At 39.6% G+C, this 27,305-nt stretch overlaps 1 protein-coding gene and 1 long non-coding RNA gene across 2 annotated transcripts in view; one reads left to right on the top strand and one right to left on the bottom strand.

Moving 5' to 3' along the window:
- Positions 1-659: 659 nt before the first annotated feature.
- LOC121634356 lies at positions 660-19,835 on the bottom strand. Its single transcript, XR_006009220.1, has 3 exons — positions 19,699-19,835; positions 11,373-11,374; positions 660-670 (listed from the first exon to the last, which is right to left on the bottom strand). It is a non-coding gene; the product is annotated as an uncharacterized LOC121634356 (long non-coding RNA).
- Positions 6,041-27,305, top strand: part of pkn1b (protein kinase N1b) — a 60,340-nt gene continuing 39,075 nt past the window's right edge. Inside the window, exon 1 of the mRNA XM_041976831.1 lies at positions 6,041-6,581. Coding sequence (XP_041832765.1) covers positions 6,555-6,581 — 27 coding nt within the window. The 5' untranslated portion in view covers positions 6,041-6,554. The remainder of the gene's footprint in view (positions 6,582-27,305) is intronic.

The raw sequence follows: 27,305 nt of genomic DNA, 5'->3' as shown, positions 1-27,305 counted from the left end.
CCAAATGACAATCTGTTATCAATATGCAATAAATCTACTGTAAATGTAACTTTACAGGGATACTAATGATAAAAATGACTCACCACTACAGAGTTTAGGATTCCTTTATGACGAATCCCCCGCAGACACCCTGTTAACTGATTACTCTAACCTCGACCTCTCATCACAGCATGTTTCAGTTTTAGCACTCCTCGACTGTCTTCCTCTGAAACGCACTGAAACTGCTTTAGAGACTCTTACTCGTGTTGGACCGTCTCCTTTGTATCACAAGAAACTGAGACCAAAGTGGTCGCCCTCATTAAGGAGGGATCATTAAGCTCTGACAAATTGCACTCATGTCCTTTATTTATTTTGTGGGCTGATGTATCTCTGAAGGTAAGTTTCAGTGTTAATGGATTCATTTATTTATGTTGTTTATGTCTTAAATCTTGGTGAAATGTTTGTGTCGTGGGGGGGTGGATAACTGTGTCAGGCCCATCCTCAGTCCTTCCAACTACAAGTCTGTGGTGAGTATTTTGTGTTACTGTGACTTCCCCAGACAACCAGGTTTTTATAGACTTAATAGAACTGTCAGTCATGGAGGAGGAAGGGAATGAAGAGGAGAAGGACCTCCTTGTTCAGCTGTAAGAAAAGGCTTTGTGGGCGGTGGTGGTGGTGGCGGGGGGTTCGTCTTCATTCTCGCATTCCGGGATTGTAGCCTCATTTCCTGGGTCGGCCTGTATTCAGGGAGTCTCCGAGGTTACAGATGAAGTCACGATGAGAGAGAAAGGCGGATGTTGAGATGAGACAATGGACCAGCCTGGATGGGCACGCGGACGGGGTTTGTCAGGTTGGGAGGGTGGAGGGAGGTAGAAGGATGGTAGTTAAGTACAAGGCCTCAGCCCACACTTGATATATTACTTTATATAAATCTTATCGTACTAAAATGAATTTTTATATGTTTTCACCTGTTGTGTTACATTGATTTGTGCAATATTATCCCAAACTTTGGTATTTGTGCCAAGAATTATCAGGTTAGAACTTTATATTTTATCTTATGTTACTGTATCTGTTGTAAATTAAAAGGGGGGAAAAGGCACTTCTGTTTTTCTTTGTGTCTGCATAAGGTAGAAGATGGCAGTCTGAAATCATGAAAATAAAGGGGCAGCACTGCCACCTGTTGGCTGCAGGAGTGAGACATCACAAAATCTTTCCCCTTTAGATCTGTTTTCAATCATCAAATAAACATTATTACTACAACCTCTGATTAGACAAATGCACTTTTATATGAGGTTGAACAGTTATGGGAATTCAAAATTAATTATATAAAAATAACATTTGAGAACAGAAGCTAGTTTTCCAAAGTATTTATAGTGACATTGGACTATGCATGACCTGTATGATTATGTTTATGTCTAAGGTATAAATCCCAGCTGATGTATGCTGCTATATTTGATATTAGAGATTTTATTGGTTTATCTTGACACAACTTTATTGCATGCAAATATAAGAGTATACCTGTATGTGCACCTACAGTCTGCAGTGCCTCAAGCTCCTTTACACTTTTTTCATATCTTTGCTATGAAATTTGATATATTATGCTTAGTATGCAGTGAGACAGTCATATTAATGGTTCTGTGTTTCTCAGTCTTTTTGTATGGCAGAAAGTTTGTGCTGGTGCTTCAGTGCTGCTTCAAGTATTAAATAAAATTGTTTGAAATCTAGAGTGTGTAATTGTGTATTAATGTTTATGGTAAACTTTAAGTAGCAGAATAAGGTCCACCTGTGTGCAGTACAAGTGTCACATGTACTGTGTCTAACACCACATACCCAATACATGACAATATCATGAGGAGGTCAGGGACAAACTGTGGTAAAGAACAAATCAGGGTTGGGTTGCATATTAAAAAAACAAAACTTAAAATCCTATAACGTACCATTAAATCCATAATCGCAAAACAAAAAGAAAACGGCATGACAGCAAACCCACCCAGAGAGGACTGTCCACCAAACCTCAGACAGGGTAAAGAGGACATTAGAGCGGCTGGAAGCTCCACAGCAGAGACTCCTGGATCTGTCCATAGGTCCACCATCAGCTGTACACTCCACACACTACAAATACTGTTTACAGATTAACTCATTAAGGCCTGACCCATGAAAAAATGGTAAGAAAAGTAAAACTTTTTAATATGAGGTTTTTATTTGGCCATTTAACAAAATGTAAAAAAAAAAAACTTTTTTTGGGAGGGATATCTACCATTTATTACCATGTGATACATTAAAAATATTATTATTATATGTGGTTTTCTGCTTTTGGATATCTATTAGGGGACAGAAGACGAGTATTAGATTGTGTTCAACAGGATTTTGAACAAAGTTTACATCATAATTGAAGCAAAATGTCTCAGAAACTGTATGTAACATATGTCACGTCGGGCTGTTATGGGTTAAGAAACAAGAAAGCACATTTAAAGGTTTGTGTGAGAATGAGGTGGACAGTGGAGAAGCTCCTCTGGTCAGATATTACCAAAAAGGGATTTTTTTAACCATCCAGGAAAACATTCTGTCTGGCAAAAAAAAAAAAAACGGACTCACAACTCAGGAGTACCATTCCCATTGTGAGGCACGGAGGTGGCAGCATCATGCTCCAATGATGATTTTTTTTACTTGGGACCTGGAAAGTTTCAGCAGTTTTGTGGGAGTTTGTTCCACACGTGAGGAGCATAAAGCTAAACACTGCCTCCGTGTTTAGTTCTGACTCTGGGAACAGAAAGTAGTCCTGACCCTGATGACATCACTCTAAATGAGAACCGGTTCTCAACTGACTCACCTGGTTATAAATAAAGGTTACTGCTATGACTTGAGCGATCTGGTTGGTTCATAATGGACCATTCAGTGCTTATAAACTAATAGCAGGATTTTGAAGTCAATTATTTGACTAACAGGAAACCAGTGTAAAAATCTGAGGACTGGAGTTATATGATCCACCTTCATTTAAATGTAAACTGAAGTTTTATGTTTATTTGTGTTTTTATTATTTACTTGATAATAAAAAAAATGCTTTGCAACATCAATTTTTTTTTCTTGTCTTTTGTTTTTTTGTTTTTGTTTTTTTTTTACATATTGTGTGAATAAAAGTGCAAATAGGTAAATTTTGTTGCAAGCCACTTTATATTTACATTCAATCCAATTCACTGTGATTCAGTCATAATCCTGTTAAATCAAGAGTCAAGATTTCATTATTGTTGTTTCTTTTGCACTACGTGCATTAACATGAAACAACAGAATATCGTTTCCCCAGCGTGTTCAGAACCACAAACAATTAAATACGCAGTAAAAGCATAAAATCTGATAAAAAATTATAAAACAAAAATAATACTAATAAATTAGATACCATAATACTGTAACAGTGTAAAATGTATAAAATGCAGCACATTTTGTTAAAATGTCCCTTTTAAAGTGAAACATATTTAAGATACTGAGAGCGTTTATGTAAGGGGGAGAAGTATGAAACATCCATTTGGATTAGGTTCAGAGGCTCCTTCCTCTTCCCTGATGGTAGGATGGAAAACAGGCCATGGGAAGGATAATGGGTCCTTAATCAATAACACCCATTGGTCCAATTTATTACATTAGAGGTCTTATAAGGGCAATTCATAATAATTAACTTAACCAGGGCAATGTATTGCACTGATTCTGCTTGTTGATTTAGTCCTCCATCTTGAGCAAATGTGGTGACAGTGGGGAGGAAAAACCTCAAGCCAAAGCAGGGTCAGGACGAGTGACCGTGTGCTTTGACTGGTTGCGAGTGTAGAAGACAACAAGGACAATAGATTCTTCTACACCAACGATATCTGCTGAGAATGACAAAGTAGAACCCTAAGTTAAGGTCAACAATAATGTTTCCACATGGAGAGTAAGAGAATATTAAACAGAGAGGCTCTCGGTGCACTGTGGGACATCCCCCAGCAGCCCAAGCCTATAACTAATCTGCGTCTGCTTCCTGAACCCAAAGTGGGTCTTGGTGCTGGTGCTAGAACCAGTGCTTAGCTGGTTCAAATCTGGTGCCTCCAAAGAAGCTGTTCTGTTTTACGCAGACGGAGCCAACCACAAGTAAACATGCAGTCTGAGAGAGAAGTACTCTTCTGGAAGCTGTGGAACTGTGTCACTAGTGTTATTAGCTTACTATTAATCATAACAGCATGACTCCACAGTAATGCGGCTGGGTGTCTCTGTTGGCAGCGCATCCGTCTCCCATGTGGAGCCAAAAGTTCAAATCCCACAGGAGTGAATCAGTTTGGTGAAAATCGTGTGCTAAAGGATAGTACTGATGCTAGTAATTAAGTCATTTGTTTTAATTCTTTAAATATGTACATATACATCTGAAACTGGTACCAAAGTTTGTTTAGTGTTAAACAATATTTACACTCAGAGGAAGTCCTGCAGGTGAGAGGGACACAATCTCCGCTATTAACAATGTGGCCATGGAGTTGCGGGAAATAAAGACCATCTGGACAGAAATTAAGACAACAATTAAAAAAAAATCATTGTGTAAGAATAAATAAACAAAAGAAAATCCACCTCTTGTGTGTTTCATTAGCATTGCATCACTTCTACCTCCAGCCAGTCTGCGTCCTGCTCTGCTGGAATGAAGGACCAAAGCTTACTTCTCGCATTTTCTTTTACTGACCGGTGCATGTTGGCAGACTGTCCACCTCGTGTTTCTTTGTTTTTATTCTGTATAGTCGGTGTGGCAGTTTCCCGTTTTCCCAGAGTTTGTGCGTACGCCATGGTCAGAGTTTCCGTGGAAGTAGGAGCATTTTCCCGCCAAGTTTGGTTTTTATAAATCCCTTAAGTTGACTATTTGGCGTACGCTGGTTTTTGTTCTTACGCCAGCTTGATAAATGAGGCCCCAGATCTGTCACTGGAAACATTTAGCACATTAGATAGCCTATAGAAAAACACCACAATAAAGAAGGTGAACTCTTACACATGGATATGCAAACACTTGCTTTAAAACAGGTCTCATCCTTTTTTTAAAAAAAAAATATATATATATAAATAACAATTTAAAATAGCAATGATTATAATAATAAAAGATTTAAAAAGTGTTTTTAAAAGACCCCCACCCCCAATTTTTAGTCCACAGTATAAAATTCAAAGCAGCATCTTAGTATAATAATCAGTATCAACAGGTTGCAGCAGGAGGCGCTCGCTTCTGGTTTTTACCATGTGGATCAAGCTGGAAGAGGAAAGAGGACTCAGAACACCGGCAGACTGGAGGTTTCACAAGAAAAGATCCTACACGACGATAAACAAGGGTCATCATCATCATTATCATCGTCAGTTTAAATCGTAGCAAGTATTTGTTATAGAATATAAGCCACAATAAAAGTAAGAATTGTCTATTTTAAGTCTTTTTCCACATACAACTAAATTATGATGCATGGCTTTGTGCTATAATCATCCCCCTGATACAAAACAAAACAAAATAAACAAATCTATTTTAGTATGTATGGCTTTGTGGTAAGGTCTTTCCCCCCACTTTTTTGTTTGATATTAAAACAGATGGGTTGTGATGCCTGGCTAATTCTACGGTCTTTTACCTACTTTTCCCCCCAGAGGAAAAACAAAACAAAGGATGCATGACATTCTAGTTTTTTTTTCTTCCAAATCACAAAACAAAGATGTCATTTAATGCATCATTCTATATCTTTTTATTCTTCTTTTTTCGGGGGTGGGGGGCAATCACTGGAGGCTTTCCAAATCTTCCAGTGTTCTCTCAGAAATTAGATCAACTCAGTGTATAAATGAATTTATCAATACGTTTTCCTCGCTGAAGTGATTTAAATTTAATAAATTAATTATTCATAAAACTATGAGTTACTACGAGTAAAAGATTTTTAAAAAGAGGGGGTGGGGGTATTCTGCAGCTGTTGGTCTGTGACCACATCTGAACCTAAATTATTTCATTGTCATTTTATGCTGAAGACCTAACCCGGAAGTGGCATTTGTCCTCTCTGCAGGACTTCACGTCCTCCCTCTCTGACAGCATCACTCACACACCGGCTCTCAGCTCACCGCAGAGCCGAGCAGGACTGCACCGCCGCGGGGAAGATGGCCTCAGTTTTCTCCTCCAGCGGCCAGAGCAGACACTTATGGTGAAAAGCCCGGCGGGTTTCGGCTACACCTTCCCCGAGAGTCCTGTCAAGCCAGACGACGATGAGGGCAAAACCCCCTCAGCGGCGCTCCCATCACAGGACACCCCACTCTGCGTGATGCAAACCGCAGTCCAAGAGTTGACATCCAGCAGCCGGGAGGTGACGGCGTCCTCTCCCCTCCGCTTACTTGCTCCTCTGCGGTGTCTCCTGGTTGAAGGCTTTCATGATTTACCTGCGTGAAACTCGGAACATCCACATTCACTGGGACTGTTTATTGTATTTTTTAACATTATAGTTATACAAAGATTAAACGCAGGACTGTTTATATTCAACCTCTGGAGGAATTTAGCTGGATTTTCCACAATGATCCGACGGCTATAACTGGAGCTAGAAGTCATCTAAAAGCTGGTGGACATGATGGCCAACCACAACGAGCTACAAGTGAGTTTCCCAACTTTCCCATCACTGTCCGCTATATGTTGAGAAGGTGTAACAGAAACACACATGTAAACTTAACCTCTTTTTCAAATACTGACATATTTGAAGATTTTATAGATTTTTTTTTAGCCCAATAAACCTCTCAGAGAATCAATCATGAAAGCTCAAACCAGTACAGTCATCTTAATTAACATAATCTGACCAACATACACTGAAAAACATCCTTAAATGAGGAAATTTCATTACAAAGATGCCGAGTTTTCAGTATTTAATGTGTTCTCCGCGTTGCTGCTGCAAACAGAACCGCATTTGACGGATTAAAAATAACCACATTTGCTACTGTCACTACAGTCTGGCTACAAATTAGATTTGCCAAATTTAATCACGCTGTTTCCCATCCGAGCCACAGTATTTGCTCTCAGGTGGAGTTAGGGGGTGGTGGTCACGAGGAGCGTTGTGGTGTCAGAGCCTCTCTGGTGTCAGATGGCAGGATGGAGAGGAGGAAGAAATGTTAAAAATTAAAGGAGTAAGGGCTGAGCCAGAAGCCAGGGCAGCTTTTCTGTGGATGGGAAACCCATGTTAGGCTACACTGCTGCAGAGTGCAAGCTCAGTTTGTTTTTATAAATAGAAAATTCTGAGACTTGAACCACACAAATAAAAAAGTTGGGATTTTTGTGTGATGGTGAATAATTACAACCACAAACGACTCATATTTCCTGTTTCTTAGCTTAGTCACACTCCATCTGTTATACAACACGACTGAATCAATTGTTTTGAAGGACAACCTAATTCTTCGTTGACTCTGGTGTTTCTTGGAAAGCTGCAACGTCTATGTGGGTGTGAGGATCAGCACTAACAGCTGATGTGGGCTTTGGTGAGCCATGAAGTCCTGTACTGTTCCAACTGTTGTTCATAGAGGCAGGAAAAGTTGTAGTTTCAACGTAGAAAAGTCATTTATGAAATGATAAGCATTTGAGATGTTTAGATCAAAATACTAGAAATATACAGTAATACAGCGCCTCCCTTTAAAACCATAAAATTATAGCTCTTTTCACTGCAGCTTGTTTTAGGACGTGCATTGAGCAACACATCTCTAATATCCATCCTTGTACCGCAGTTTTAATCTATCAAGCAAATGGGGGAAAATGACACTCAGAGACCCCCAAAGCTTGTAGAGTTTGACAAATCATGCAGTGCGCAGTCTCACAGCTGATACTAGCATGCACAGCAAACCGAGCTCAGACTAAAACACACTAAACTGTGTTTGTAAAAGCCCTGTTTCTACCAGCAGGTTGTTACCGAACAGGCTGGTACCCTTTTTTTATTTTGCGTTTCCACAGGCAAAAATGTGACAGGTGGCAGAATATCTGATCCGACCTGCCCTACTTTTTTCAGGTTCCAGTCTGATCGACTTAAGGTTGACACTAAATATAATGTGGATTTTTTGTTGTTTAAAACCAAATGTATGTTTTACTATCTATCTATCTATCTATCTATCTATCTATCTATCTATCTATCTATCTATCTATCTATCTATCTATCTATTTCTCTGCATGTACACTATTGCAAGTAGTAAAGTAAAAGTAGTAAAGTAAAATGTCATTGGTACTTTACTTGTGAAGTCAAGTGCCAAGTTGTGGCACTTGACTTCATAGGAGCTGGTCTAATGTGGTCTAGATTCCCAAGAATTCAGTAGAATCAGCCTTTACACATACCGTCAGCGTTGTTTATTTACGTGTTTACAACACTTAAGAGAAGTTTTTTCTGACATTAGCGCTGTTGTCGGCCGGAAACCGACCAATCAGAGGATAGTACACGTCATCCAAAGTCTCCACTTCCGAAGTGTCAAAACTCGAGCGAGTGAGGACTGTTTAGTGTACAGTGACAGATTTGAGCGCTCGCTGGTCACCGCTGCGAGGTCATTGGTCCACGTGTGTGTACACGGCAGACTGATAGGCCCTCACGATGCAGATTCTCTGTGTTATTCCCTCGCAGTGCAGAAATGTCCCCCCACGGTGTGTGTTTTCACTACTAGTTTACTCATTCGTATCACATACACGCGCCTGGTGTTAACCGTGCACATACTCAATTTTCATGCACATCCGCTGGTTTTACAAGCATGCCCCTTTTGGAAATGCTGCATTGGAATATCTATTTAACTTGTAAAATCTAAAGCAACTTATCAGCACCTACTTTTTCTCTCAACAGACTCCGCAACTAACTGTGTTCATGCGCAGAGCAGATGTCTGACAACAGAGTAGCCTATCATTGCTGTGCTTCTGGAGGTGGCAATGCCGGCTCAGTTAACAAATTTTGACATTGTCCACGTGAAACGATTAAATTGACAGCATTTTGAAGGCGTGGCACTAACAATTTAGCAGTGGTGGGCCCCAGATTTTGGTGTAACACCAGACCCATTGGTAGAAACAGGACATTTCCCTTGTCCACAGTTTGACCACTGTATGGCTAAAAAATGAAGTCATATTTCTGCTCAATAAACCATTTGCTCCACTTTAGCCCCATACCATAGTATTTTAAAAACAGTTTTTAGTGGCTAATAATAAGAACTGTTGCTTATGGCTGAGCTTCAGTTGTGTGACTTTTACAGGCTTACGTTCATTTAGATAAAGAAGTGGTAGTCAAACAAACCAAAATGGCTAACCTTGAGCAAAACGTTATCCGAGTATTTACACAGTTTAGATGCAAATGCACGCAGTAGATACCTTAAAAAATGCAGAGCTATGTGGTAGCATAAACCCTTCTGTGTCATCCAACAAAATTGTAAGCCTTGAATTAAACAAATACCCCTCAGTTAAGTTCCCCAACTTTTTGAACTATTTGGTGCTCCAGATGAGTTTCTACGGCATAGTAGATAAAAACATGGAAAAGTTAAGAAGTCTATAACTAAAAGCAGCGGGATTACGACCCTTCATGAAAAATCCTGCTTTGGTTTTGCTCCCGTTAAGTATGCATTTTGGTATCTACATAGCATATAAACTGTGACGGCTGTTTGATTCTTCGTAAGACTGATGAAACGCTGGCAACTGAGATTATTTTGATCCCAACAAAAAGTTTGCAAGTCACTTTTTTAACGTCTTTTGGTAAAATCCTTGGCTCACCCCATTTATATGACTTCCTAAACCCCGAAGTAACTTCGATCAGTTTCACGACTTGGACAAACAGAATAACAAAAAGCAGCACAAGCGTATGGCATTTTTTTCCACCAACCAAGAACACGTTCGCCCACACGCTCTGCTCGACAATGAGCGAGGTCGACCACCACTTCATGAACAAAGCCGATTTAATGGCAGATAAAACCAGGCCAAACCCAGGTTAAACCAAAGTTTGTATTTATAATCACGATGATGCTTTCAACAAAAAAAAGTGAAACCAAAATTCAAATTTCTAGCAGGAAAAGATTAAAGATTGCTGATGGAAAAAACAACAAAAAAACATTAACCAAAATACTCACAAAGCCTTAATAGCTAATTTATTTTCAAAGTTGGGTGAGATGTTGATGTTCTTATAAGAATTTGCTGTTAATAGCAAAGTGAAAAGCAAGAAGAAAGACTTAGAGCTCCATATTCCTGAAGTAAAGTGAAAGCAGCATGATTTAAAGTTGAAGTGGAGTTGAGATGAATATGAAAACACTGAATATTTTTCCTCTAAAGCTCAGTGAATGATATATTTTTAAATCTTGGGGGTTCCAGACAAAATGCCAAGACTGAGCCTTATCAAAGCTTTTGATAGCATACTGACTTCATGTATGCTCCCAAACACAGAAAAAATGGGTATTTTTTCCATGTATGTTCCTTTTAAGTGGTATATTGTGTTTACTTCAACTGATACTGCCAGTTCCGATTTTCCTGTATTTCCACTATGTCAGCATTTTTCATCAGGGGAGTTTAATCAGTGTTTTAGTGGCTGTAAGGCTTGAAAAAACACCCGTCTTCTTAAAGCAGAAGTAGTAATACTGCTAAAGAGTATTTGTTTTTTCATGTGTCTTTATTCATGAAGATAAAAAGACATATAGCTTTTAAAAAGTGAGGAGAGGAAGCCTTACACTGCGGCCTGTAGTGAAGGGTGGTGCATTTAAAGTGGAAGTGCAGCAGTTTGGTGTCACACTTATCTACTGTATGAACTCAAATGAGCAACATGTGCCATCTTTCATCAGTTTTTGATCTGTTTTGAAAGCAGCGCCCCACTTTATGCACGGTTTTCTTTACAGATTTGAAGGAGCAAAAATGTTCTCACCAGGGTTACAGACAACAAAATGTTCCACTTTCAAACCGGCTGGTACACTGTCCATCCTTGTGCTGCACACAAAAGACTGTGAGTCATTTGCAGCACAGGTAGCTGTAAAATTCTCCCACCCTGCTGCGCTGATGATCGTTTTAAACTTCTCCAGCCACCTGACTGAATCAGGTTGAGCAGTTTCTGTCCGGAGGGATGAATTCAGCAACAATGACGGGAGCTCAATCATCATCCCTGCAGGTTTGCAGAGAGGCAGCGGCAGAGAGCGACAGCTGATTGGGATCAAAGGGCCACGCTGGTAATGATGATAAGCTGAACCTGTCAGTGTACTACAGCACATCCGTATGATTACTATACTGACTTTATCGTGCTTTTTTTCTTTTTAGTTCCTACTCAATACGTCATCAACACTGTAATGAGGTCCAGTCTCATCTTACTGAAGGTCTTGTTAAGGAAAATAAATAAAATGACCTCATCTGTTAAAAACCCATTATCCCTGGATGCATAGAGCCAAACTGTCAGTTTAACATGTAGCTGGACGTCTGTTGCTTCCCTGCCAACTCTGTCTTCTTGGCACTCCTGAATTCATCGATTTACAGCTTGTTTATCTATTTGCCAACCTCCCCTTCTGATGGCTGGAAGGAATGCAAATCAAGCTTTCTGCTGAGGATGTGGCCTCTGTGCTGATTCGATAACATAATGCACACTTTGAGAAAGCCATACTCTCTCATGAATTCTTTATTTCTGTCGGTTTCCTGGAGTCATTATCCGTAAGAGGCACGTCAGAGGAGTTGCTGCTGCTCCTCTCAGTGTTGAAGAGCAGAGGCTCCAAATGACTTTTTTATTGATCCCTCAAAGAGAGTGCAGACAGCCCCCGGCCTGTTGATGGTCTCACATGTGTTTTAATACACAGTGATGTGTTTGCATCACACCCATAACATTGCGTGTCTCCAGTGACCATTGCTATGGATAATAGGATTAGGAGACTGTGGACTTCTCTCTGTCTTTGACCTCCCAGGAGGGAAGTATTAATGCCCTCAGTCACCCACACAGGCTCATGCTCATATATACCACCCAGCGCCTCCTGCCTGAATCCAGGATTACTCTGTGTATGCACAAATCTGTCTGTCTCACAGACACCCCAGGAGACAAGCTTATGACTGCTGCATTACAACTTCAGTGCAGTTATGAGACATCTTTGTGGTGTTCTTCTGCTAAACAGATGGGTGCGTCTGACCCTGAGATTGCTTGTTAGGTCCAGATTGATTCCATGGAGGAATGCTGATATCGTAAAAGGAAATCTAAAAAATCTCCACAGCTCGCAGTATTTCAGCTCGATGGTTTCATTCAGCACATCCATTTCCACTCAGCTGACCAGCCCAAACACCAGCTGCCGCACCCAGCAGCCTCTCAGAGGATTACTTATCACCGACGCCGAGCCAAAAAAAGGAGACTGGTTAACCATAAATACTCACTAGCTGCTGGTTATGCTGGTTACTTGTGTTTAGTTATATTATGCTCTTGTTTCCAAGTTTAAAGGGATGAGACACTGGACCATTTATGAATGTGTTGCTAAGGAAAGAAAAGTCTTCCGTTCTATCTGTAACTGAAAAATCTGTCATGATCACTTGTAAAAAGAAACTCAATAGAAAAAGGAGACATTTAGGAGTAATTTGAAGTCAGCATTGACGCTGTTTTGTAATGTCAGAGGGCACCAAGGCTCACCGTTGGCTGGGAAATAGCTTACAGTAGGGTTTTTGGCCTGTGGTTGACACTAAAAGGAAATAAAGGAAGAACAAAAATGAGGCTGTAAAATGAATAAAACTGTTGTTCTGATTTAGAGCCTTTGGTAATAAACTAATAAATCATGAGAAAATGTATAATGAAAACCATTTTGCAAGGATTATAAAGTGCCTGCCCTGGAAAATTAAATAGTGTTGTAAAGCTGCATAATCCAACATTTAAATTATTTTATATTTTATATTATAAGTAAAACTGCATTTTACATGGATCGTTGTGATGCAGCCCTAAATATTTTTTGCCAGTATTGCCCTTAGGGAGTTAAAATGATTTATTTTTATTGGTTTCAACATCTTACTGTAAACTCATAGGTTGTTTCATTAGATCCACCTTGGTAAAACCAGGTTTGACCCCTTTTTCCTTCAGAACTGTCTTCATTCTTGTTTCATATATAGATTCAACAAGGTGTTGGAAACCTTCCTCAGAGGTTTTGCTCCAGATTGACATGACAGATTTGTTGGCTGCGTCCATGATGAGAATCTCCCGTTCCACCACATCCCAAAGCTGCTCTACTGGATTGCGATCTTGTGTCTGTGGAGGCCGTTGAAGTCCAGTGAAATCATTCAAGAAAGCAGTTTAGAATTATTGAAGCTTTGTCACCTGATGCATTATCCTGTTTAAATGATGATTAATTGATGCTGAGGGGCCCAAAATATCCCCCACACCAAAACACCTCCAGCAGCCTGAACCATTCCTCCAAGGCAGGATGCTTTCATGTTGTTTCCATTCTGACCCTACCCCACCGAATGTTGCAGCTGAAATGTAGACTCACCAAACCAGGCAATGTTTTTTTCAGCCTCCATTTTCCAATTTTTTCCAATTTTCCAACATTTTGTAACCTCAGTTTCCTGTTCTTAGCTGACAGGAGGCACCCAGGGTGGTCTGCTTGAAGGTTGGACTTGTTGTGTGTTCAGAGATGCTATTCTGCATATCTTGGTTGAAACCAGTGGTTATTAGACTTCCTTTCCACTCTGGCCATTCTCCTCTGTCCTCTGGTCCAGACAATTGCTGCTTACTGGATATTTTCTCTTCTTCAGATCATTCTTTGCAAACTAGAGATGGCTGTGTGTGAAAATCCCAGTAGATCAGCTGTTTCTGAAATACTCAGACCAACAACCATGCCACGTTTAAAGTCACTTAAATCCTCTTTTTTCCTCGTTCTGATGCTCAGTTTGAACTTCAGCAAGTCATCTTCACCATGTCTACATGACTAAACGTGCTGAGCTGCTGCCATATGATTGGTTGACAAGATATTTGTGTTAACAAGTAGTTGAACAGGTGTACCTAATAAAGTGGCCCTTGGGTTAATAGTCATATTAATTCAGACCAGTGGAAATTGTTTTATTTTATACATATTTCGTAAACCTGTTTTAAAAGTAAAGGTGGAATACTTGAGCACAGCTGAAGGGAAACCAAATTTTTAAAATATTTAATTAAAACAAAAGCATCACTAGATATAATATTATGCTGAAATATTCTGCAGAGAATATTTCTTGTTGCCTTTGTGCACAATTTGTCCACCAGTCTTATACATATGTTTGCTGACATTTTGAAAACTTTTCATTGCACATAGTTTTTTGATACAATAACTGTTTAAAACTGATTCTAGCCAAGGCAACGCTGCCATTCTTTAACCCAGGGGTGCCCAAAGTCGGTCCACAAGGGCCACTGTCCTGCAGATTTTCCAACGTTTCTTGCTTCAAAACACCTGACTCAAATGAAATAGATCCAACAGCCTATTTCTTGCACAATGTGTCATCAATTTGAGTCAGGTGGTTTTGGAGCAGGGACACATCAAAAACCTGCAGGATTGTGGTCCTTGAGGACCGGAGCTGGGCCCTTCTTCTGTTTGAGCCATTCATTGGCAGAATGTGCCCCCATGCTGCCTTTTGAGTTTTAGAGTGAATGTTCTGTTGTTTTTTATATATATTTGTTGTGTCTTTTTCTTCCGTTTTTGCTGCTGGCTTTCTTGAACTGTTATTTCTTCTGTGGTAGCTTTTAGACAGATTTTATTTATAATATTAATAATAAGAATAAAAACAATATATTTGTAGAATCAGTACAAGCTTTTCAGTTCTGGAGGTAGCAAAGAAATCCCAAACCATCACACTTCCATCGCCATGCTTTCTCAGTTGTTTTGAGGTTTTTTTCTCCATGGCAGTTGTTTTTAGTCTGTGCCAAACATATCTGCTGTAATTGTGGCTGAATAACTACTTTTTTTTTTACATCTCCAGAGCACATTATTGCAGACGGATGGTCTGGTCTTTGCCTGAATTAGAGATGGGATTTATGGCTCTTTGAAGGGAACTGGATCTTGAGAAGCCGCTCCTTTCAAAGAACCATTCAAAACACTGGTTCATTGTAATTTTTTCAAATTTATTTATGTTTTTAAAATTCAATAGCTAATTTTAATCACGAAAATAATCACTGGTAACAATTGTTTGGTAAGATTGGCATCAGAATAATTTAAATTGACACCCACCAACATGTACTCTGTTATTCTCAAATTTTGGTCATAATTAATTTTGTCTTGTGTTTTCAATGTGATAATTCCATAAGGTGTCTCCATGTCCCCATGCTTTGACCCGGGATCACCATTTAGAATTTTTCTTCACCAAAAAACTTTGTGGCACAACAAAAACTAAGCGGACTACAATCAACTTCAATTCAAAACAACTTTACTCCAAAATTTCTCCATATGGACGTTTTAGGGATGTAAAACTCACAATATAAAAGAATAAGAAATACTTAAAATATCTACCTATATAAAATCTACTATACAATATTTGAAAAATGTATATAGAAAAATATAAATAAAGAAAAAAACAATGAACCTGAGCGACGTCAGTGCAAATTTTAGTAACTGTTTTGAATAGATTGTAGTCACATACATTTATATCAACAGCTGCAAAGTTACCTGCAGGTATTGTGACGAAATTAGTTTTTTTTTTTAACTTCTTTTAAAAAATCTCCAGCAAACAAAGGAGACTCTAGTTATTTATAAGATATTTATCAGGTCCACCCTTGTGTTCCACTACAGTTTTTTCAGCAGGACATCAGCAGGGCTTTTTGATGTCCAAATGAGATGTAAATTAGGTTTTCAGGGAATAATCCCATGAGTAATGTTCACTTCCTTACCGCCCATGTAAAGTAATATCAGGCATTTTTTGGGAAGCTCATGAGACATACAGGCTCTGTGTGTTCATATGTAAATCACTCAATAGAACAACGGTTTTTCTGTAGAAATGTCAAAATGAGTGGATTCTCGGTTGCTCACAGACCTAATCTGTTGGTTTTCTTAGCTAGACTATTATTTTTGATTGATTGGTTTCTATGACCACAGTTGTTATAAATTGGACTAGTGTGGCTCATGTAATGGATTTGTTTTAATTGAATTATAATTAGACTATGATAACTTGTACTAAATTGGACTGTTTCTGTAAAAGTGCCATATAAACAAAGCTGCATTAAACTGAACTGAATCCTCAGAGTTGGCTAAAAGGTGTCCTTTAATGTTCAGATAAGTTTGAATGCCTCATAGATAACATTCCCTTACTAAAATGAAACCCCGGCTAGCAGTGCATGGACTTTTGATTTTGATCTTCCAAGGAAATCTTTAGCGAACCTCACAGGGATTATTTTTGCTTGCAGAGTTAGCACTTGGTGTATAATAACTATAATGGCCCATCGTGAGAAAACTGGAATTTGTTAAGTCTACACTATGAGCTACATGGGCACTGACAACATCTTTTCAGAAGGCCAGAGAGCTTTTAAGGTCTCGACATGTTAAAGAAAGTGTGGGCTAGTTAAGCTAGGATGTTCCAGCTTACTTTTCATGTGATATAGTCTTTTAAGTAGTTTCCCTTGGACTGTACTCATTACATTTTGGAAACTTTTACACATTTTAAAGAAAATATGGGAAAAAAAATGTGTTAGAATTCCAACGTGCTAGCTCAAACCTAGCTTGGCTAGCTTACTGTTTGTTATATCAAAAACTAGTGTTGGGAGAAAAGTATGAAGATAATGTTAAACACTTAGCTAATTACATAATGATAAAGCTATGTAAAAGACGTGATGAGACTCCACTGGGTGTTAGCTATCCTATTGCACGTTCAGAATTCTGTTCATGGTGCCATATTTATGTTACTACAAAATGAAACACAAAGCAGCACATCTTCAGTGGTCAACGTGACTTAAAAAAGCAGCGTGACCCACGAACTGGAGATAGACAATGAGCAGAGGTTTTATACAGAAGTCATGTCATTTTCCTTCAGCCTTTGCAATGTGACACATCCTCCCTACTGCTGTAGAAATAAAGTTAAAAATACAAAACTATGGAGTAAGCATTTCCTTAGTGCTGAAATGCTTAGGTCAGTAGCTTTGTACGAAATCTGTATTGACTTTGAGATCACCATGGATTTAAAATAAAAACTTAAATGAATTCCATAAAAACTAAGATTTTTTGTGGAAAAAAGTATAATTCAATTTATTGTATAATTTAGTATATTAATTTAAATACAGCAAACCTGCATAGACTCCTACCTTTATAACGTGCTATAACTGTCTTACAGAAGTGTTAATACATCTGTGTGCTTATTTTAGAAGCTAATAACTATCTTAAAGGTTGACACTTGCTGTTGTAGTAGAAACTGAAGCAGAGAAAACAGGAACCTTGACAGTGTGACCTGATTGTGGTTACATGAGGCATTGAAATGAGTTGTCTCGCCACCGTACCAAGGTCATGTGATAGCCTGTTTGTTGGTCTACAGAAGCGGTGTTGGATTTAAGGGGGACACAGAGCTGAGGCTTCATGGGGAATGCAGCACACCTATGCCATGATGTCGCTCTCAACAGTGGACTGTCTGTTCTGTCAGCCCAGGGGCCCTAAAAGAGAGACAGACAGATAAGAAAAACATCTATTATTACCTGCTGCACAGAGATGGTTGCAGTGTAGCCCTACATGCCTACCCTTCATGCTGTAACTGAAACTGCAGCTTTTGTTATTAATGTCTCAGAGGCTGAATTGCTGGAACAGGGGGATAATGAGGCACAAACAGCAGCCAGGTGCCATTGTTAGCTCTGCTTTCCCTCCTCCACCATTAACAATGGACGGGATATGATGAAAGTTGTAACTGGAGGAGTATAAATAGTAGTTAAAGAAAAGAATTCAGCATCTGCACAGGGAATTTCCGCATACAAGCAGAAAAGGAAAGTTGTGACGAGACATATAGCTGGTAGCTTTGTTACTGAGACGGTACTGTTGTTTAAAAATCACTGTCTCTTCTTCGTCTACCTCTGACCCACCAATCTAGATTACAAGCGATTGGTTTGATGTGCCTTGAAGTGCATTGGGATATTTGCTGAATAACTTTGCTTTCATCAACGTCATTTTGTTCTTTCCAAAACATGACAAAGGCTTGTATGGATACTATAATAAAAATAAATAATAAAAGTCTGCCCTCTGGTTGGATTAACAACAACTGCAAGTGAAGTGTAAAAACAGTGACCCAATAGGGTCAGGGTTGCATTGTATAAAGAATGTATTTTAGTCTTAACCATGATTGTTTTCTAACCCTGTGTGATTATTATTAATTTAATCCAACCAGGAGGTGACACATTTTTTGTCAAAAGTTAATAAGCCTCCTTCACCAATATCTTCTCACAAATCTTCTTAAATGTATAAAATCTGCAAAAACACTTTGTCAGTATTTTCTAAGCTGTTGTTCAGTTAATTTTATGCAATTCACTTACTGAATCATGATAAAGTGTCATAAGCCTATGTTAATTAGAAACATCAAAAACAATGGTGTCTCTTTGGACTGCTGTGACCTTATTAATGGAGTCTTGTTTTCGTTCGTGGCTATTATACTGCAATAAAGATTACCTGAACTGTAAACACTTGTGCTGCTTGTGTGTTTCCTCTCTTTCTGTGAGTGCCATCATAATCAACAGCGAAGCAAAGAGGGATAATCATCTGCATAACAGAACAGACCTCATCCTCCTCAACCCTCCTGCCATAATCATTTTTTAATCTTCCTCGTCCATTACCATCATCCTTGCACCATCATTCCATTACTATCCACTCCCCATGTCCAGCTCTAACCACCTCTTTGTGACTTGCTAGGATATGAAAGTAGTGTGTGGTGTCTACAGTAAAGTATGTGACTGAGGAGGACACAGATTCAAGAGGATAACATCTTAATAGCTGCAGATTTAAAAGCATGTGTTTGAGTTTCTGGTGAAATCTCTGGTGGACAAGCGTGCAGGATTTACACAACATCTGAGTTTGGATCGGTCCCAGAGATGGGGGATGTAGTAGTGAATCAAATCCTGCCGTAGATGTTGCTCATTCATCTTTTAGGCTGTCCACCTTCTGTGAGATTTCAAGGCTGTAAGATGCTGAGTTATGGAACGACCACAAAGGAACACATCACCAAGACTCGTTTTACAACTTCTTGTTACAACTACTCATACATGACATAAACATGGCTTGCCTTGGATCTCTGCAAGATGTCATGTTGCTTAAAGGAGTAAATATTTCTATTAATATGAAGTTTAAATAACTGTGGGTCATCTAGTGTTCTCTAGAAATCATTTCCTTCATAACATTTTCTTCTTATTTTTGGTGATGTTTTTATTTCTCATCTTACATCTCAGCCTGTAATACCTTCCCCTTCTTTACTGCGTAGCTCTTAATCTTAGATATCTTCGCTCTTTCCTTTAACCTGGACAGAAACTTCCTTTCCCTCTGTCAGAGTTTGGAAGCATACAGTCTGCTTATGATTATTAAACCTACAGATAAAAGATAACTTCTGAGAAAAATGCTAATAAGGATATAATATAATCAGAATATTTAATTATAAAATGTAAAGTTAAGTAATAAAAAACAAAATGGTTTTTGTTTACTGTAACAGAGAACATAAACATCTATTAGCCTTCCCTATTAATATTTAAGGTGGACTTGCACACTTGCGCGGTGTCTGCATAAAGGCGAATTTATGCTCGCATGGCATCTGCGTGTGGTCGTTTACAGCATAGCTGACACTGGTGAGTTTAGTCTGTTTACTGTTTTGGTGTCATCTTGCAGTTTCTCCTTCTAATGTGAAGGTGGCAACAGGGGTGGTATCGGCCGATAAACTCACCAGGTCGGAGTTCTTTTAATGGTTCACTTCAGTTCACTAGGTATTTTCTGTTTTTAAACAACAATGGCGTCTGTGTAACTGTCTGCGTAGCAGGGGTGCACGTCAGGTCTGAAAGAGGTGCACGTCGAGCCTCTGAGGAGCTACCCCGAGCCTACGGTGATTACGCAGACGCTGCATAACCGCCATAGGCTGCACCTACCCTAGCATATGCAAACGCAGCGCAACTATAAATCCAGCTTTACATGCCATTAAATGACAAAAAAAAAAGAGTATTTTTTGCACCAACAAAATGATTCCCAAAGAGCTATGAGCTGAAAACTTGGCATCAATATGCACAGCGAGTCCTTAAATATATAAAGACACTAGACAAGTAAGTGTAGGACAAAAAAAGAAGTGTGAGGCCGGCTATATGCAACGCAACCCATCTGATATAGTGGGGACTGTGATTCTGGAGCACTGCATGTTGGTTAAAAAGTTTGTCTGAGTTCAGACTGCGGCTGGACTGCACCAGAAAATGTGACTATATCACAAACCTTAAAACATCACAGGCAGCTCGAGCTCACGAACTGCAGCTTGTGGACCCGCCTGCATTGACGACAGAACTTGGTTCTGATTGGTTGCTACTCTATTGTCGGATGGGACTTACTATACATGTAATGCTTCCAGTAATAAATCCATTTCAGTGTTATTAATAGGCCACAAAATGACTTCAAACAGCTTTGGTATTTCATTTTGCAATTAGGCTAATCTTCACAAAACCTGGACAGGAAATCAATCCTGAAAGGATTGATTTTAAGGTTCTTTTAGTAGTTTATAAATGTCTTAATGGTCTTGGGCCTTCTTATTTATCTGACCAGCTTTTAAGTCATGAACCGTCGCAGACCCTGAGGTCCTCTGGTACTGACCTTTTAGTTGTTCCAAGGGTGAGGACCAAGACATACAGCGAGGTCTCTTTCCATTGTTACAGCCCTCGTCTGTGGAACAGTCTGCCGGAGGGCCTCAGGGCTGCAGAGAACATTGATGTTGATGATGCTTGGTGTGTGTGTGCATGTGCGGGCGGCTGTGTGAAATATTTTGGTGGGTGTTTCTATCATTATGTATTTCCACTTTGTTTTGTTTTTAATATGCATAAACGTTTTAATCATGTAAAGCACTTTGTGTTATCTGTGGCATGAAAGGTGCTTTATGAATGAAGTTTGATTTGATTTGAATAATAATAATAAAATAATAGGTTGTATTTATAGCTGCCTTTCAGACCTTCAACACATACAAATAAACAATAAGAAGGAATAGAACAATAAAAAACATTGAGTGCAGTGTGCAGATTTGAATTAATCAAATCCTGTCCTGTGTTGGTATTTTAAGGGGCAGGTTGTAACCTACATTTATTTCTAGCCCATCCAAATAAATGTTTTCATTTCTTTTGTTTGTTCTGAATTTCTATAGGCACGTTGACGAGTGACGTCACGCCCACTTGCTCTTTGACCCAGTTTCCAGTTGGAGGGCAAAAAGCCGGTGCCCTCCACTGTCAGAAGACGTGAAGTTGACAGCAAGTTACGCTAAATCTAAATCTCGCCCTGAAATATTATTAAATCAGTATAGGTAACACGTGTAGCGCTGTAGGCTGCACAAATAGACGAAAGAAGGACAGTCATGTCAAATTTAATAGGTTTCCAGCGGATGTAAAACGCCGAAAGCAGTGGATAACAGCCATGAGGAGAATGCGACTGGATATGAATTCTTACTCAGCTTTGCATGTGCAGTGGGCAGACACTACGTGGCCTTTTAATTTTTCCAAGCAGATCCACACCTGATGCTTCCGTTTCTTGTCGGTTATCTTCTGCGATGGCATTACGGCACACTTTAAGAAACACACTACGTTCATGCGTTCATTGCTGTGGTACAATATCTGCCCCACATGTCCAGACACAAAGAAGTTATAGCCATCTAGTGACTTGTATGCCTTCATCGCCTCTGCTGTATAAATTCCTGGCGTGTTAATGAGGTAGTTGTAGATATCGCCATACTGAACTGGCGGTCATTTCTGAGGACTGTCAACCCATAGATCGTCAGCTATTTTAAATGGGTCTGTAAGCTTTTCGCTAAATACAGTTAGCCTTGCACTGTACCTTTCGCGATCATCTGCACAAATATGATCTAAACTAGTAATACCTAAGTCTTTAGTTTTCATTATGTGAACAGATTTGGTCAAAATGACGATATACTTGTACACTACAATGTTTTGGTCATCACGAAAGCAGAGCTTTTTGCCCTCCAGCGCAGTGCGCATGCGCGGGATTACCGGACGTAAATAATAACATTCAACGTGCGTATACCCTGCTAGCTATTGTCAGGCTGCTGGCTGGCAGCTGAGAAGGCAAAACATTAGACATTTGAGGTTAAACATTTTCCAGATTCTTGACCTTCATGTTGCCCCTTAACAGCCAAAGATGCTTCTAATGGTTCAATACATGTTCATGTAATTAGCACCAACAACAATGCGTCTCAATACAAAACAGTCTATTATTAGATGCACCTTGGAGCAACAATGGCAAGGAAAAACGCAAATTCTCTATTTGCATGTTTCGCTTTTGGTTAACAGCACAAAATTTTTTTTAAGTCTATTACAGCCATATCATTATTATTATTAATTATATTATTTGGTGTTTCATCAAAGTGATTCTCCAAAATCCCTTTGATGCGTTGTTATGTTTGGTGGAGCATCTGGCAGTTGATCCAAAGTCCTTTAAGCTAATGATGAGCAGAGATCAGCTGGGTTCAAGGTTGGAGGGATCTGAGACCAGAGGAGCCACAACTGTGGGCCTGCCTTAGCAGTGGCTGATGTGGAGGCAGCGACCGGTCAGATACTTGGATTGGTGTCCATTGCAACCAGTGGTCCACATAGCAGCCCGACTGGGGGTCCCGACAGACTGAGGTCCCATACTGTGTCCTTGTCCTCAGCATCGCGTTAAAGACTTTACAAGGAAGCCATTTGCAGACTCTCTGCCGCACTGGTTCATCCGGTTGATACCCAGATGTCAGCAGTGGCTCCTTGGCCCTGTCTTCCCAGTGCTACTGCTGGCAGGATCATCTTGGATGAGCGACAGTTTCCACCACTGGGTGACCTGTCCTGAAGCATCCCCTACTCAGCAGCGTCCTCTGTGATCCCTCCTCATCGGCAGACAACGCAGCTTCTCTTCTCCCTCCATTGGCCCTCATTACTGGGAAGTCAATGTCAGGTTTTTAAATGCCACCATAAACTGTTTACCCAGAGCCACTGTGCCGGCTACTTTAGATAAGCTCCCCGAACTGCTGCACACTCTCCCAGACTCTGTAAAATGGGCCGTAGTTCATGTCAGGACCAACAACCCCTCCCACCAACAATCTGAACTGACCAAAAGAGATTATGAGGAACTTTTTAACCTTTTAAAAAACAGTGGCAAGTCTGTTTTTGTCAGTGGCCCGCTCTCACTCTACACCATAAAAGATGGTGCTTTGGCTTCAACACACGTGGAACGTGGATTTAATTGACAATTTTAACCTTTTCTGGAACCTCCCTCGTTTCTTAGCTCTGACAGTTTGCACCCAAATGCTTTAGGGTCACAAGTACTGGCATCTAACTTACACTACACAATGCAAACAGCTGCACAGGACTGACTGTTCACATCACAAACCGTTCTTCCTCTGCACAGCCGCAGTCAGTACACAGCCCCAAAACTTCCCTTAAATCTCTGAACATGGCTCTTTTAAATGTGAGGTCTCTTTTAAACAAAAACATTTTTCATTGATGATCCGATTTTATAAAAATACCTTAGATTTCATGTTTTTACCTGAAACATGGCTGCGCACAGATGCGCCAATTACTATAAATGAAGCCACACCTTCCAATTTAATGTACACATATGCAAGGAGGACTGGGAGAAGAGGTGGAGATACAGCTTCAATAATCACATCAGGTCTTGGTTTTGAAGATATTGTTTTTAACAATTATCTATCTTTTCAATATAATGCATTTGTTTTTTAGCAATCTTGTGCATGACTGTTTACAGACCACCTGAACTCTATTCCTCTTTAACTTGACTTTAATGGAATGGTTATTTTAGGGTATTTTAATTTACATATTAACAATCAATCAGACGCTTTTGCCAGAGAATTTTTAAATGTCCTAAAATAAATAAATTTTGAACAGCATATTACAGAACCAACACTCAGCGGAGGCCACCCTTTGGACCTTTTAATCACCTATGGCCTTTCTATCTGTGTCTGTTCTGTGACTGATGTAGGTTTTTCAATCCATTCATGCATATTTTTTATCCTAAATTATTTTTTCCCAACAAATACTTTTAAAATGACTACTCAGAAATGCTGTCTTAACCATGAACTGGCTGCACATTTTACTCACCTTTTACAGAAAAGTTCTTCTCACATCTTACCTCCTTGTGATTTAATTGTTGATGATTTTAACAGTAAACTCAGGTCCACCCTGGATTCTGCTGCTCCTCTCAGAATCAAACATATTTACACAAAACAAAAACCACCATGGCAAAATGAAGAAATAAGATTAAAAAGAAAATGTAGAACTGGAAGAAAATGGAAGAATATTAAACTAGCAATTCACAATGAACAACTAACCATATACAATAAAGCAATAAAACAGGCAAGACAAACACATTTCTCCAAGATCATCATGGTTAACCACAATGAACCAAAGACCCTTTTTAACATCATTTATTTAACCAGTCCTTTTAGAGATGCAACTGTGACTCTAACAAACATTAAATGCAGTGAATTTGCAGCCTATTTTATGAATAAGAAAACACTGGGCAGTTTTGTCCTGGTTGATGCAGAGAGGATCAGCTAAGTTATTTCCCAGGCAAAAACTGCAACTTGTCTTTTAGATCCCATCCCCACAGCTCTTCTTTTTTTAGTTTGAACCTTTTTAGAGGGTTATTTACCCTCTTAGACCCGTGTCTTTCCAGCTGCATGTAAAACTGCTGTGGTTAGACACACAAAGAGAGAAAAATTTAGATGACTCTGATTTTAACAGTTACAAATGTGAATCCAGTTTACCTTTTTTAAGCACAATCTTAGAAAAACTTGTTCAGTAATCAACTGGATGATTTTATGAAAGACAGTAGTATCTCTGAGGTCTGCCAGTCCGCATTCAGGGCAAAACACAGTACAGAGACAGCACTGGTCAAAGTCATAAATAAATAAATAAACATCAGAGCCAAACTGGATGAGAAAAATCAGTTCTTAAAGCAGACCTCACAACTTTTTTTTTTTCACTTTTTATTCCCTTTTATCCCTTTACAGCAGCATTTTGCTTTGAGCCATTGTGTCAGACGCTAGCAACTGGATATCAACATACTGGTCATCTTGAACGTGCACTGGGTAGAAAAGGTTGAGCTTTGCCAAATGACACAAGAAGTGGACTGAAAATCAGAGGCAACAGGTTTGATGGGAGTGATGGATCCTCCCCAGAGCCCGGACCTCATCATTACTGAAGCAGTGTGGGATCATTTGGACCGAACAGAACAAAAGGCAGCCAACATCTAAAGAATTCCCATTTAGAAAACTTTATTATTCCTTGAAAGTCAAATAATTCCTGCAGGCAGCCTGTCCGTAGCAACAGAAATACAATATAGTAAAAGAGATTTAAAAAATTTATAAAAGAGCCCAATGCAACAGTTACCATCCACTACTGAGCACTGTCACATCAGCACAACCACCACCAGGGACAGGGATGCAAAATAATTCACAGATCACAGGAAGTCCACAGTTCACCATAAAATCCCGGCACAAAATGAAAATAATATTCAGTTTATTTCTGTAATGATGCATTTAGCAGCCTTAGGAATTAGGTTATGTCCACACGGCACTGAAGCCGGTTCAGGTGTGAAAACGGTGGTGAAAACTAGAGAACGGCTTCAACATCCCCACATAACCGCTGTAGTACATATTACCAGGCTGTGGGGGGCGCTACGATGATTAAAGAGAAACACTCCAGAGCTAGAACAAGATGTAGCGCATGCGCAGATAATGACATATCTGCTTGTTCCCGCTGATGATGGTACAATAGCGCAGCACTGCGTTGTAAAAGCAGCGCATTTTGGTGCTAAAGCTGTACACAAGCCAGGACTGTCTGGAGCAGCACCACAACACAGTTGGTCACGGACGCCATTGTTGTTGTTGTGTTTGGCGCTCGTTCATCACACTGACGTCACATCCTCCAGTGCTACCATGTTTCACTGTAGTTAGGCTCTTCTCTTTAGAAGTTTCAACTTTTTGCCTGAAAACAAACAGATATACTGCATTAAACAAAAACAACTCTACTTTGATTTCTTGTAACCAAAACAAAAATTTAGAAAGACTGCAGTTTATTCCTGAACAGTTTAGCAAACTTTAGTGTTGATTTTCATGTTTTTTTTGTTTTTTTTTTCTTCCCAGTGGCAGCTTTCTTTTTGGCCTTTGTCCATAGGGGCCGGCTGCTAAGTGTGCAGCATATGTTGCAGACTGAGACCCAAAGTAAACCTGAAGCTTTAGTCCACAATGTGTTGATCGTTTCATAATCTGAACCTGCTTTTGCAGACATCTCTTATTGCGTTTCCTTCTAGAAAAACATCTAGTAAACTGACACTAAAAATTAGATGCTGCTTAAAGTAGTTTTGATGTAGAACCCATCAAGTGCCTCATACATTCTCTCTACTTGCTTGAGAAGATATCTACTCCAAAAGTGTTATTTTCTCTTGTTTAATATTAATTTTCTTAAGCTCATGTCCATGCCCAAGAGAGCCTGATTAAGTCAGTGCTTTTTTCTTCAGGTTTAATGCTGTTTTACTCCTCAGGCTGCTTAACAGAGTGCCTGTTTGTTGCAGGAACACTCACAATGGACAAAGCTGGGAACACAAACACATAACCGTTTTACTGAGGCCTCTTGAGAAGATAGACTGTCACAAAGATGCCATTCATGCTGATCTGCTCCTCCCCAGCTGTGGAGCGGACACTACTGCAACACACCCTCAACACAAATGCAGACAGATGTGCGCTCAGGGACTCACAAGACCCTCTTTCTCACCCAACATTAAGCACAGCTTCTCTCCTGTTTGCTGAGGCTCGTGCACGTGATGCCTCCATGTTGAGCTCGTATGCATAAAGCAGCGAAAGGAGATTTGGTAACAGCATTTCTCTGGAATATGAGGGATTTTAGGGATTAACCGGGCAGCAGACACACAGTCCAAGGTACACTGTGTAAGCTGCTAACTCATTAACACAGAGGCACATTTTCATGATGCATAAAACTCGATAATGTTGGGTTTTTAATTTACACCCTAAAGTGGGGGGGCTGCAAGGATTCAGTGTTCTCTGTGGTGAAGTTTTAAGATTTGCAAAAGACATTTTCAAAAACAAATATCCAGCTGTAAGATTCCTGACTTCTGTCCCGTACTGCCCATAATGCTTAATAGCATTTTCTGTTGTTTCCAGTCTTTGTACCAATATCGGCTAACCAATTACTGGCCGGAGCTTTATA

Source organism: Melanotaenia boesemani, chromosome 2 (assembly GCF_017639745.1).
Source record: "Melanotaenia boesemani isolate fMelBoe1 chromosome 2, fMelBoe1.pri, whole genome shotgun sequence".
Lineage (NCBI taxonomy): Eukaryota > Metazoa > Chordata > Actinopteri > Atheriniformes > Melanotaeniidae > Melanotaenia > Melanotaenia boesemani.
Note: the sequence above shows the minus strand (reverse complement) of the source record. Positions and strands in the feature narration are given on the sequence as shown.